The 13,334-nt window shown below is 49.5% G+C and overlaps 1 protein-coding gene across 1 annotated transcript; it reads right to left on the bottom strand.

The window, feature by feature from the left end:
- Positions 1 to 324: 324 nt before the first annotated feature.
- Positions 325 to 8,881, bottom strand: LOC132581401 (sperm acrosome membrane-associated protein 3-like). The gene is made up of 4 exons (XM_060252636.1): positions 8,714 to 8,881; positions 5,890 to 6,048; positions 3,451 to 3,529; positions 325 to 612 (listed from the first exon to the last, which is right to left on the bottom strand). Exons 1-4 carry the CDS (start codon positions 8,850 to 8,852, stop codon positions 546 to 548), a joined length of 444 nt encoding a protein of 147 aa, XP_060108619.1. The 5' UTR covers positions 8,853 to 8,881; the 3' UTR covers positions 325 to 545.
- Positions 8,882 to 13,334: the final 4,453 nt, after the last annotated feature.

Raw genomic sequence — 13,334 nt, 5'->3', positions numbered from 1 at the left:
GGAATTTCCCAGCCTGGACTTCCCTTCTCATAAATAGAAACAACCAGGGCTTTTTTTGAGCAGGAATGCACAGGAAAGCAGTTCCAGCTGGCTTGGTGTCAGGGGGTGTGGCCTAATATGCAAATGAGGTTCCACAGCTTTTTCTACAAAAAAAAACCCTGTGTGAAACAATGGTGGAGTCCAGGGGTGTGGCCTAATATGCAAATGAGTTCCTGCTGGCTTTGTCTACCCAAAAAAAGCCTTGGAAACAACCATCCGGGCGTCGTAGGTTCCCAGCGTCCACTAGCAGAAACTGTAACACACCACAACTCCATTGCAGAAATCTGAATAAATATTTTTTTTTATATCGCAAGATCGGATTCTCGCTCCCGGAACGGCAATCCCTTTCCCCAGCAAGAGGGTCTACGTAGAGCGTGAAACAGATTTGTCCATGTGTTGCTGACTGTCCGGCTCCCAGAAGCCAGCAGCGTTGGAGCACGTTATGCGATTACACCCAGCGTTTCCACGTCCTTTCCATTTCCTGCTTCTTTCCTACATAGCAACTCTCAGAGTTCACATCCTTTCAGCCAGTGGGACAAATCAAGGCCTTCACAGTTATTCCTCCAAGCCATCCTGAGAGGGAACAGACAGAACGCAGACAATCAGTAAAAGCAGCCTCAGTCGATATGGGACCTTAGAGTCAGATCCCAGAGAAAGTTAGGGTTGCCAACTTTTAGAGTTGCCAAGTCCCCCCCCCCCCAGCCTCTGGCGGGGAACTTGTCATCACGCCAGCGACATCGCACACCAGCTGCTCTAGGCGTTGCCAGGGAAACTCTATGGTTTTTCCCAGACACCCTAGCATTTTGGGAGAACCATAGAGTTTTCCCAGAAATGCCTAGAGCAGCCAGTATGCAACACTCGCAGGTGACGTCATCACACCAGTGGTTCCAGGGGAGGTTCCGCCCACCGGTCCAGTGTGGGCTAGTGGGTTGAGAACCTCCTGGGTGGGAGAACTCCCATGCAGAGCGGGGGCTTGCCAGCCCTGCCAGTTTCTAGGTGGCAGCTGAAGATCTCTCCCTATTGGAGGGTTGCCAATCCCCAGCTGGAGACAGTTTGGAGGCCTTCTCCCCACTTCAGAGTCAGGCCATTAGAAAGTGGGGGGAGGGAGGGGAATGTCTGCTGGGCACTCCATTATACCCTATGGAGACCAATTCCCAGAGGATATAATGGAAAATTGATCTGTGGTATCTCAGGCTCTGGGGGGGGGTTGTTTTTTGAGGTAGAGGCACCAAATTTTCAGCATAGCATCTGGTGCCTTTCCTCAAAAAGCCCCCCCAACTTTAACAAAGAATGGACCAGGGGGTGCAGTTCCATGAGCCCCCAAAGAAGGTGCCCCTATCCTTCATTATTTCCAAATGGAGGGAAGGCATTTAAAAGGTGTGCGGTCCCTTTACATTTCATTGCCAGAACTCTCTTTGGAGTTCAGTCATGCTTGTCACACCCTTGCTCCTGACTCCACCCCCAAAGCCTCCCAGCTCCAGCCCCAAAGTCCCCAGATATTTCTTGAGTCAAACCTGGTAACCCGACACTATTGCAAGTAGAGAAAAGGGCTGCTGAGGAGGGTGGACTCTGTGGCTGCTGAGGCCCCTCCCCTTCCCAAACCCCACGCTCCCCTGGCTCCACCCCCAAAATCTCCAGGTATCCAGAGTTCCTTTGACAGGGGGGAACGGGGTGCAGCTTTGCAGGCAAGAATGCAGCGATCAACAAAATTTTAGGACCAAAATCAAAAGACTGAGCTATTTTAAAAGACTAGCCACTAGGTACAACAGGTTCACATTACCGAATTCAGATTTTCAAGTGAGAGAAATTAGTCAGAATTCTCAGACTTTCCTGGCATGTCAGAATGCCCATAGAGCTGCCCTGAGTTAAATAGTCCAAGCAAGCCAAATCTCATCAGATCTTGGAAGCTAAACAGGGTCGACTGTGGTTAGTATTTGGAATGGTGGGAGGGAGGAAGGAAGGAAGGAAGGAAGGAAGGAAGGAAGGAAGGGAGGGAGGGAGGGAGGGAGGGAGGGAGGGAGGAAGGAAGGAAGGAAGGAAGGAAGGAAGGAAGGAAGGAAGGAAGGGAGGGAGGGAGGGAGGGAGGAAGGAAGGAAGGAAGGAAGGAAGGAAGGAAGGAAGGAAGGAAGGAAGGAAGGAAGGAAGGAAGGAAGGAAGGAAGGAAGGAAGGAAGGAAGGGCAAATAGATGGGGAGGGGAGGGGGGAAAGAAAGCAACTTTAATTTTAAATGCCTTCTCCAAGCTTCTGGCTGGCCTGGGTTGGAGCAGTGATTTAAAGAGAGAAATGCCTTCTCCAAACCTGCTGATGGAGCAGTGGGGATTTGAGAGCCCCACAATATGTGTGGGAAGAGCCACATGTGGATCCAGAGCCACAGTTTGGCCAGCCCTGCTCTAGGATTTGAAAGACTGGCGCTGTTTAGGATTGCACTGTAAATCACTGTCCAAAGCAGCCCACTAGATGGCAGTGCATACCAGAGGCACAGTTTCCACAAAATGAATTAGATTTTTCTTCATTATGAATAGTTTTGGTTAGAGTTGGTAATCCTGGATTGGGAAATCCCTGGACATTTGGGAGGTGGAGCCTGGGGAAGGCAGGGGTTAGGGAGGGGAGAGCCCTCAGCATGGCATAATCCAGGGGTGGCCACATAGAATAACTGTCAGATGTTTGAGAGCTGCAAACAGAAGGGAGGAAGCAAGGAAGGAAAATGGGGAGGGAGGTTGAGGTGAAAAGAAAGCAACTTTAACTTTAAATGCATTCTCCAAGCTGCTGGCTGGCTTGGCTTGGATCAGCCAAGATCAGCCCCTTACGTGCCCATAGAAGTTTCTGGAGGGAATCCAAGTCAATGACCAGAAGAAATTTCATTTACTTTCATCCCCATCTAGGGCTGCCAAGTCCGCCTCAAGAAATATCTGGGGACTCTGGGGGTGGAGTCAGGAGCAAGGGTGTGACAAGCACAACTGAACTCCAAAGGGAGTTCTGGCCATCACATTTAAAGGGACCACGCCCCCTTTTAAATGCCTTCCCTCTGTTTGGAATAACGAAGGATAGGGGCACCTCATTATGGGGCTCACAGAATTGGACCCCGCCCCCAGTCCAATCATTTTGAAACTTGGAGGGTATTTTGAGGAGAGTCACCGGATGGTATGCTGAAAATCTGGTGCCTCTACCTCAAAAAACAACCCCCCCTAGAGCCCTAGATATCCACGGATCAATTTTCCATTACACCCTATGGGAATTGGTCTCCATAGGGAATAATGAAATGCGCAGCAGGCATTTCCTTCCCCGCTCCCCCCACCCCATTTTCTGATGATCCTGAAGTGGGGAGGGGAGGCCTCCAAACAGGGGGATTCTCTGCCCCCACCAGGGGATTGGCAGCCCTACCTCCATCCCATAGCCCCACAAAGTCCTTACCATGTCCCCATGCCTCTTGGGGTTTGTACGATCCTCATGGCGCAGGTAATGTCATCATTGAGGCTACTGGTCAGCAGATCTGTGGGGAGAGACAGGACAGAGGATGTGAGGCGCTAAGACAACTCCTGAGCCCCCCTTCCAAAAGAGACAGCTCAACAGTATTCCCTGTAAGCTGAGATAGTGTGAGGTAGCTCACAGTTTTGTAGCCTCTGGCTCACACATTTTTGTCTTAGCTCAGGAAGGTGGGCCCCAGAGCACACTCATTTACGCAGTAGCCAAATCCCTCAGTCACAACTTTCATGCCAGTAGCTCATGAAGTAGAATTTCTGCTCGCAAGACTCCACAACTTAGAGGGCCAGTGAGGTATTGATTAACTGTTCTGATAAAGGGGATGGAACACCTCTTCTCTGAAGTAAGGTTAAAGCGGTTAGGGCTCTTTAGCTTGGAGAAATTATGACTGAGGGGTGACATGAGAGAGGTTTACAAGGTTATGCATGGGATAGAGAAGATAGAGAAAGAACTTTTCTCCCTTCCTTGCAATACAAAAACTTGTGGGTGCTTCATGAAATGCATGAGCAGTAGGCTTAGAACAGGTAAAAGGAAGTGTTTCTTCACCCAAAGTCATTAACATGTGGAATTCACTGCCACAGGAGGTGGCAGCAGCTACAAGCGTAGACAGCTTCAAGAGGGGATTGGATAAAAAGATGGAGCAGAGGTCCATCAGTGGCCATTAGCCACAAGATATAGTAAGATTGAGCATGAAGCATAGCGCTGTGGTAAGATGTGGAAAGTGATTGAGAATTCAGAAGCCAGAAAAAGCCCATGTGTGAAACAGGACATTAAACCGGTTTTGCCTGTTGCTATATAGATTGAAAAGAGCCCCGTGGCGCAGAGTGGTAAAGCTGCAATACTGCAGTCAGAGCCCTCTGCACATGACCTGAGTTCGATCCAAGTGGAAGCTGGGTTCAGGTAGCTGGCTCCAGGTTGACTCAGCCTTCCATCCTTCCAAGGTCAGTAAAATGAGTACCCAGCTTGCTGGGGGGAAAGCGTAGATGACTGGGGAAGACAATGGCAAACCACCCCGTAAAAAGTCTGCCGTGAAAACATTGTGAAAGCAACCCCAGAGTCGAAAACGACTGGTGCTTGCACAGGGGACTACCTTTACCTTTATACAGGTTGAGTGGAATAAATCATTGGATGTCAATTGGAATTTATATCACTGCCTTTGGTGGAATATCATAAACGTGTGAATTGGAATCTTGCCATTTTTGAAGTAATACCTGTGTGCTTGGGCACATTGTGAAAAGCGAAACTTTATTACTACATTGAAGGTTCTTTGGTGTCTTATTGGAGAATATTGTTTGACATCTTGAAGAGGTATTTGTACACAGAGCCTTCAGGGGTCTTTTTCTCCAGTTCCACTTTCTGTGTGACTCTTGGTTGCTACAACCTCCAGGTGGGGCCTGGAGACCTCTAGGAATTGCAACGGATGTCTAGCAAAAAAAGATCAGTTCTCCTGGAGAAAATGGCTGCTTTGGAGCGCAGGCTGTCTGCTGAGGTCCCTCCCCCTCCTCCGACCTCCCCCTCCCCAGGTGCCACCCCCAAATCTCCAGAAATTTCCCCATCAAGAGCTGGTAATCCTAGACTGCACTTATAGAATCATAGAGTTGGAAGGGACCTCCAGGGTCATCTAGTCCAACCCCCCCTGCACAATGCAGGAAACTCACAAACACCTCCCCCCACGCACCCCCGGTGACCCATTCCACATCCAGAAAATGGCAAAAAACTTCCAGATGGCAGGGGGGAAAACCTGGGCCATTCTGTTGTTGTATGTTGTTGTTGTTGTTCAGTCACACAGTTGAGTCTGACTCTTTGCGACCCATGGGCCAAGTCACGCCAGGCCCTCTTGTCTTCCACCATCCTCCGAAGTCCGCTCAAATCCGTATTATCAGTAACGCTGTCCAGCCATCTCCTCTTTTGCCGTCCCCTTCTTCTTTTGCCTTCTCTTCTGTCTTTCCCAGCATCAGGGTCTTCTCCAGGGAGTGCTCCCTTCTCATTTGGTAGCCTTCAACTTCATCATCTGACCTTCCAGGGAACAGTCAGGGTTGATTTTCCTTAGGACTGACTGATTTGATCTTCTTGCAAGAGTCCAAGAGACACTCAAGATTTTTCTACTGCAGCCAAATTATCTGCCCTTAGAGGAGGCTGCCAGTGTGTCTCCGTATTAGGCTCCCTTCCTTCCAGTAAGCTGGTATGCCCAGATCAGTGACTCATACAGAGAAGGGCTGGTGAGTTTCACTTGCACACACTCAAAGTGAGGGCAGCATTGACCATTGCTCCAAGAAACCATAGAGAGGGGGGGAAAGAATGAGAGCCTTCTTCCCATATGGCCGGGACACAGCTCCCTCTGGTGGCCTGACATGGGATTCCAAAACTCACCGGAGCAGTGCACTTCACAGAGGTTCGGGGAGGGATGCATGAGGTCATCACACCAGAGGTGGCTGTTGATCTGAAAGATGCCATTGCTGGTGCTGCCATCAGCTTCGTGGTCCACCAGTCCTGTGTTAAAGTGGCTCTCATAGAAGGCCAAGCAAACCCCTGTAATAGGGAGGGAGGGAGAAAGAGATCAAGAGAGATCTGGGAACTCTGCTCCCGGAGAAGCTAAATTCTGCCACCCAGGGGTGGAATTCTAGCAGGAGCTCCTTTTGCATATTAGGCCACACACCCCTGATGTAGCCAATCCTCCAGGGTTTACAAGGCTCTTTTTCATAAGTTCCAGGAGGAATGGCTACATTAGGGGGTGTGGCCTAATATGCAAAGGAGCTCCTGCTAGAATCCCACCCCTGCTGCCACCTAAATATACTATGCAAATAGTGCGTATTTGCACTAGGCAGCAGGCTCAAGTAATCACCGGCTCTCGAGAAGGGCTGGGCACAACATAGGGATATCGAGTCCAATTCAAGAAATATCTGGGGACTTTGGGGGTGGAGCCAGGAGACTCTGGGGGCGGAGCCAGGAGCAAGGGTGTGACAAGCATAACTGAACTCCAAAGGAAGTTCTGGCAATCACGTTTAAAGGGACCACACACCTTTTAAATTCCCCGGTCCTCCCCCCCCCCCCCCCGCTTCAGGGTCATTAGAATGTGGGGGGGGGAGAGGGAAATGTCTGCTGATTACCATAGGGTATAATAGAGAATTGATCTGTGGGTATCTGAAGGTCTGGGGGAGCTATTTTTTGAGGTAAAGGCACCAAATTGGCAGCATAGCATCCAGTGCTTCTTCCCAAAATACCCTCCAAGTTTAAAAAAGAGTGGACCAGGGGGTTCAATTCTATGAGCCCCAAAAGAAAGTGCCCCTATCTTTCATTATTTCCAATGGAGGGAGGCATTTAAAAGGTGTGCAGTTCCTTTAAATGTGACAGCCAGAAGTCCCTTTGGAGTTCAGTTATGCTTGTCACAACCTAGCTCCTGGCTCCACCTCAACGTCTCCTGGCTCTGCCCCCAAAGTCTCCTGGCTCCGCCCCCAAAGTCCCCAGATATTTCTTGAATTGGACTTGGCAACCCTACTAGAATTCCACCGCTGCCTGTGAGGTAGGTGAGGCTATGAGTGTGTGACTGGCCCAAGATCACCCAGCAAGCTTCCATGGCAGAGTAGGGATTTGAATTCTGGGTTTCTCTGGAGTTGCCAGCTCTGGGTTGGGAGATTCTTGGAGATTTGAGGGGTGGAGTCTGGGGAGCAGTGCTTTTTTTTTTTTGTAGAAAAAAGCCCTTCCTTTTCTGGTAACAAACTAACCTTCATATTTATTGTCTACTGCTAGACAAGTCAAAGCCACAAAATGGAGAGACAAAGAACCTCCTACAATCCAACAACGGCAAAATAAACTCTGGGAATCTCTTGCATGTGGCAAGATCTCAAATAATGCTTTAAGGCCAAATCTAGTAACTTATCAACAGAAATCTGAAGCTCTTTGGTACCCCATAGTGGAGTACCTGACCAATCATAACGTCATTCCAAAAAAAATGCTTACTATCAAGATTTGCTTTACTTCTAATGTTTTGACATGCACCTTTGTATTTATTTTAGTAAACCAGACCTTTTCATTCATTGTTTTGTATCACTGTAACGAAGATACTCTGAAGTATATGGTTGGTTGGTTGTTTTTTCATTGAAATGACTTATTTATTTTGCTATCCCTTTTGCTGTAACCTCTATTTATTTCAATACAGTTTGATTTATGTGCAAAAACAAAAGCCCAGCAGGAGCTCATTTGCATATTAGGCCACACCTCCTGGCCTGGGAGCTTCAATATAGTGGGTTGGGTCAGCCAGAGCCCTGGCTAACCCAAGCGCAGCTCTACTCCTGTGGGCTCCGGCAGAAGAAAAGCCCTGCTGGGGTGGGCAGGGTTTGAGGAAGGTGAGGGACTTCAGCAGAATAGAATGTCATAGAGTCAGGGTTGCCAAGTCTAACTCAGACATCTGTTGACTTTTGGGTGTGGAGCCAGGAGACTTCGGGGTGGGGCCAGGAGACTTTGGGGGTGGGGCCAAGAGACTTTCCCTGAAAAGAAAGAAATAAAAACATAGCAGTGCAGTCCCCCTGAATACAGTCTTCATTTCCTCACCCAAGCAGCTGCAAATCATCTTTCTCTCTCACACACACACACAGAAGCAAAAATAAAACGGTTTGCCATTCCACGCTGGTGTGGTCTCACTGGGGCAATTTACCCACGAGTTGCTGAACTTCCATTAACACAGGGAAACCAAAGGTTCAAGTTTACCCTTTACTATGCAAACGACTTCTGAAAAGCTTGTCCAACAAACGGAGGGCCTGGGCTGCTTTTACAGCTCCTGGGAGCAGCCCCGTTGTTCTGCCTGCTCACCCCTCCCCCCTTCAGCCTTAAAGACACAGACACATCATGCCAAAAGGAAGGCTTTGCAAGCTTTCTCCCAGCATCCTGGAGGGGAAAGGCACATGGTAACTGTGGGGGCAGAGCTTCCCCCTGCTGGCCAGCTGACTGGAGGTGGGAAGAAGCCTGGGAAAGTGGGAAACCCCCTGCTGGGACCTGGGGATTGGCAAGCCTACACAGAGTCCACCTTCCAAAGCGGCCATTTTCTCCAGGGGAACTGATCTCGATCTCCTGGAGATCAGTTGTAATGCCGAGAGATCTCCAGTCACCGACCGGGAAGTCCAGGGGACCTAGTTCTATCCAGTACTAACAGCGCCCAGATCGTAAGAATGAAGAGAAGAGGGGAAAGAGAAGCACACACAATTCGCCAGGCTGTATCCACGGTATCCATCCAAGCCAGCTTCCTTCAACATCTGGGCCAGTTCGCACCGTCCAAATATCTTCCCCATAACTCTGGACGTCAGGCATGTGAGGAGAGCCAGCAGAAGAAGACGCGTCATCCCTGAAAAACCATTGGAACAGGCGAGAACGGACACGGCAGAGAAGAAAGGGGGGAGATTCCAAGGTGGCCTGTGAGGAAACAGAGAAGGATCATGGGATTGTTTTGTGGTCAAAGGTATCAGTCTATTCTCTCCAAGGAAGCTAATCTTGGTCATCTGGAAATCAATTGTGACCGTGGAAGATCTCCAGATGGCACCTGGATTCTGGCAACTCTATGATGTTTCTTCTCACTGTTATTTTTTCTCTTATAACCACAGACCACTTTGATCTTTCAACCCAGCAAATAAGCTGCTATGAGATTTCTGCCTGTCACATCCACAAAACTCACATGGTTACGTTGTCAAGGGCTAAAGCGTTAAACTTGCTTAATGTAAGAGCCACATAGAATAAATGTCAGACGTTTGAGAGCCGCAAGACATGAACATCACATTTGAAAGCAGGAGGGAGGGAGGAAGGAAGGAAGGAAATTAGATGAGGAGGGAGGGGAGGGAGAAAGAAAGCAACTTTAAATGCATTCTCCAAGCTGCTGGCTGACTTGGATTGGAGAAGTGATTTAAAGAGCCAAATATCTTCTCCAAGCCAACCATTGGGGGCCTCTAGAGCTACACAATATGTGTGAAAGAGCCACAGTTTGGCCACCCCGGGCTAAAGGATTGAGTTCTAGGAAAGATTTGGAACATCCACTCTAAAGCTATAATGTTTGAGAAACATTGGATGTAGAAGAGACTTTGAGTCCGGTGGCACCTTTAAGACCAACAAAAATTTATTGAAGATATGAGCTTCCATGTGTACACAACACAGCCTCAGATACATTGAAACGGAAGTTAACATTTCATATATATCTAGGTCACAATATGTTTTGGATTTATTCATAGGGGGGAAGTGAAGTAATAAACAAAATGCCCGGCAGGAACTCATTTGCATGTTAGGCCACACCCCTGACATCAAGCCAGCAGGAACTGTGTTCCTGTGGGTTCCTGCTCAAAAAAAGCCCTGGCGATAAATATGTCGAAGCAGGAGACTAATTTGTAAAAGCATCTTTCTTAATTGTTGAGAGTAATTGAGATAACTGAGTGGCTCATGGCTCTAGAGAAGAGCATCTGCTTGGCATGCAGAAGGTCCCAGGTTCAATCCCCAGCATCTCCAGTTAAAAGGACCCAGGCAGCAGGTGATGGGAAAGACCTTGGCCTGAGACCCTGGAGAGCTGCTGCCAGTCTGAGCAGACAATACTGACTGCGAAGAAGAGGAAGAGATGAGGGACGGTGGCTCAGTGGCAGAGCATCTGCTTGGTAAGCAGAAGGTCCCAGGTTCAATCCCTGGCATCTCCAAAAATGGGTCCAGGCAAATAGGTGTGAAAAACCTCAGCTTGAGACCCTGGGGAGCTGCTGCCAATCTGAGTAGACAATACTGACTTTGGTGGACCAAGGGTCTGATTCAGTATAAGGCAGCTTCATATGTTCATGATATTGGATTTATATCCCACTGTCCACTCCAAATCTCAAAGTCTCAGGGAGGCTCACAATCTCCTTTCCCTTCCTCCCCCACAACAGACACCCTGTGAGGTGGGTGGGGCTGAGAGAGTTCTCACAGCAGCTGCCCTTTCAAGGAAAACTTTGCAAGAGCTATGGCTGACCTAAGGCCAGTCCAGCAGCTGCAACTGGAGGAGCGGGGAATCAAACCCGGTTCTCCCAGATAAGAGTCCGCACACTTAACCACTACACCAATTGGCTCTTCTATGGACTGTGATTGACCAAGGGTCTGATTCAGAATAAGGCAGCTTCATGTGTCCAATGTATTCAACTCAGTCTTCCTCCTTTATTTTTAGACCAACAAGAACATGGGAATCTGGCCACGCCCACTTGGCCAACTGGGTTTCATTCAGGAGACCACATTTTCCTTCCCAAAGGACCACCTGAAGTCCTTGAGACCTCCATCTTAAGTCTTCCCACCCAGCTCGGATTTCCCCACCACCCTCCCAGGGATCTACTTACTGACCAAGTCAGAGGAATGCTCAGATCCCTCCAGAGTTGAAGGCAGTGGGTCCCAAAGCACAAGGGCTTCTGGAATCCAACCGCTTCCTGTGACATCATCCTTACTCTGCTTCTAGAACTAGGGGTGCCAGACTCCAGGTGCTGCCTGGAGATCTCCTGGAATTACAGCTCATCTCCAGACTACAGAGATCAGTACTCCTGAAGGAAATGGATGCTTTGGAGCGGGGGGGGGGGACTTTGTTCCATTGTACCCCACTGAGGTCTCTGTCCTCCCCAGGCTCTACCCCCAAATCTCCAGGAGTTTCCCAACACAGATCTGACAACCCTACACTCCAGTTCCCCACCAGTGGCTAGCAGGCACCTGGCAACTAGGGTTGCCAGATCTAATTCAAGAAAAATCTGGGGACTTTGGGGGTGGAGCCAGAAGACTTTGGGGGTGGAGCCAGGAGCAAGGTTGTGACACGCATAATAGAACTCCAAAGGATGTTCTGGCCATCACATTTAAAGGAACCGCACACCTTTTAAATGCCTTCCCTGCATTGGAAACAATGGATAGGGGCACCTTCTGGGGCTCATAGAATTGGACCCCCCCGGTCCAATCTTTTTGAATCTTGGAGGGTATTTTAGGGAGAGGCACCGGATGCTATGCAGAAAATTCAGTGCCTCTACCTTAAAAAACAGACCCCCCTCCCCAAGAGCCCCAGATACCCGCAGATCAATTCTCTATTACACCCTATGGGAATTGGTCTCCATAGGGAATAATGGAGTGTCCAGCAGACATTGCCCTCCCCCCCCCGCTTTCTGATGACCCTGAAGCAGGGGGAGGGCCTCCAAGCCAGAGGATCTCCTGCCCCCACCTGGGGATTGGCAACCCTACTGGCAGCCCTAGTTGTCCCAAGCAGTTCCTGTTGAACTACCCCTTTGGTCACGCTCCTAGCAGCACCGACACAAGTCCCCTTCATCTCTTCCCAACAGAGGTGTGTTTTGTGCACTCTCCAGCACAGTACACGGGGCGGGGCCTAGAGGGCAGATTGCTTATACAATCTAATGCACGACAGCCCAGTACATTACACCTTAGGCTTAGCTGGCCCTAGATAAGGAATTCCACTCCGCCTGAGTTTTGAAGGGCATTTGGTGTTCCTTTTGAATCCTGCATAAACAAAGAATCCATCCCCGATTTAAAGTACCAGCTTTCCAGCTCACCCATGTGGCTTCTCTCTGATGGAATGCAATTTATTAGATTCCCCAACAAGCCTGTGTTTGGAAAGCAGAGTGCAATGCCACAGTGTTTGGAGCAGAGGTCCATCAGTGGCTATTAGCCACAGCGTATTGTTGGCACTCTCTATCTGGAGCAGTGATGCTGTGTATTCTTCGTGCTTGGGCGGGCACAGTGGGAGGGCTTCTAGTGTCCTGGACCCACTGATGGACCTCCTGATGGTGCCTGGGTTTTTTTGGCCACAGTGTGACACAGAGTGTTGGACTGGATGGGCCATTGGTCTGCTCTAACATGGCTTCTCTTATGTTCTTAAAGGGCTTCAAGCCAGAACCTCATGAGTTTTCCCCCAGTTGGCAAACCTACCTGTTCTTCTGGAGTTTACAACTGATCTCCAAACTGCTGCAATCCATCCCATTGGAGAAATGGCAGCTTTGGAGGGCAGACTCTATGGCATTGTCCCCTGCTGAGGCAGGCCCTTCCCCTCCCCAAACCCTGCCGTCTCCTGGATCCAACCTCCAAAGTCTCCAGGTATTTTTCAACCCAGACCTGGAACTCTAACATCTAGGGCTGCCAAGCCCCCAGTGCCCAGGTCCTGTTGCCTGCCTTCTGGTCTTACCACAGAGTTTCTGTCAATTCCTAAAGCTACCCTTTGTCACTTGTGGGTAGATCTAGGAACCACTAGGAGCTCTATGGTAAGAACTTCCTGTAATTAGATGAGACCTTATTTTTCTGTTTCATTTTTCTCCCAGGCTGCCCCCTGCTGGTTGCCGGGCATTGCCTGACCACGGCAACTCTATTGGCATCACCTTCCCACTGAGCTCCCGGCTCCTCCACTGGCGGCCAGCTATGTCAGGGACAACCAGGGTAGCTGGTTGGTGTCTCAGTCTCCCTGTGTTCAAAACAACCTGTCTTTCCTCTGTGTGTGCCAAGAAAGGCAGGAAGCATAATGTCCTGGATCTTTACAAGAGCACACTAGCTATAGGGTCTTCTATAGGGCTGCCAAGCCCCAGGTGCGAATGGGGGTTCTCCTGCCCGGAAACTTCCCAACCCGCCGGCCCACATTGGGCCACCAGGGGGGGAACCTCCCCCATCGCTGGCGCGATGACGTCACCCAGAAGTGATGTCATAAAAATGGCAGTGCCCATGCAGGGCCACTCTAGGCATTTCCAGGAAAACTATAGGGTTTTCCTGGACGGTCTAGCTATTTGGGAGGTAAAAAACTCTATTGTGCACAGGTAAACAACCCCATAAAATGTCTGCCGTGAAAAAGTTGT

This window comes from Heteronotia binoei, chromosome 13, assembly GCF_032191835.1.
Source record: "Heteronotia binoei isolate CCM8104 ecotype False Entrance Well chromosome 13, APGP_CSIRO_Hbin_v1, whole genome shotgun sequence".
NCBI classification, from domain to species: domain Eukaryota; kingdom Metazoa; phylum Chordata; class Lepidosauria; order Squamata; family Gekkonidae; genus Heteronotia; species Heteronotia binoei.
This window is presented reverse-complemented; position numbering and strand designations above follow the sequence as displayed.

Bases quoted from the DNA above. Each gene is read 5' to 3' on its own strand.
- LOC132581401 (XM_060252636.1), bottom strand. From the start codon at position 8,852: ATGACGCGTCTTCTTCTGCTGGCTCTCCTCACATGCCTGACGTCCAGA. The intron at 3,530-5,889 runs GTGAGTTTTGGA...CTCTCCCCACAG, and splicing joins CTGTGAAGTGCACTGCTCCG to ATCTGCTGACCAGTAGCCTC. The intron at 613-3,450 runs GTAAGGACTTTG...GTTCCCTCTCAG, and splicing joins CCAAGAGGCATGGGGACATG to GATGGCTTGGAGGAATAACT.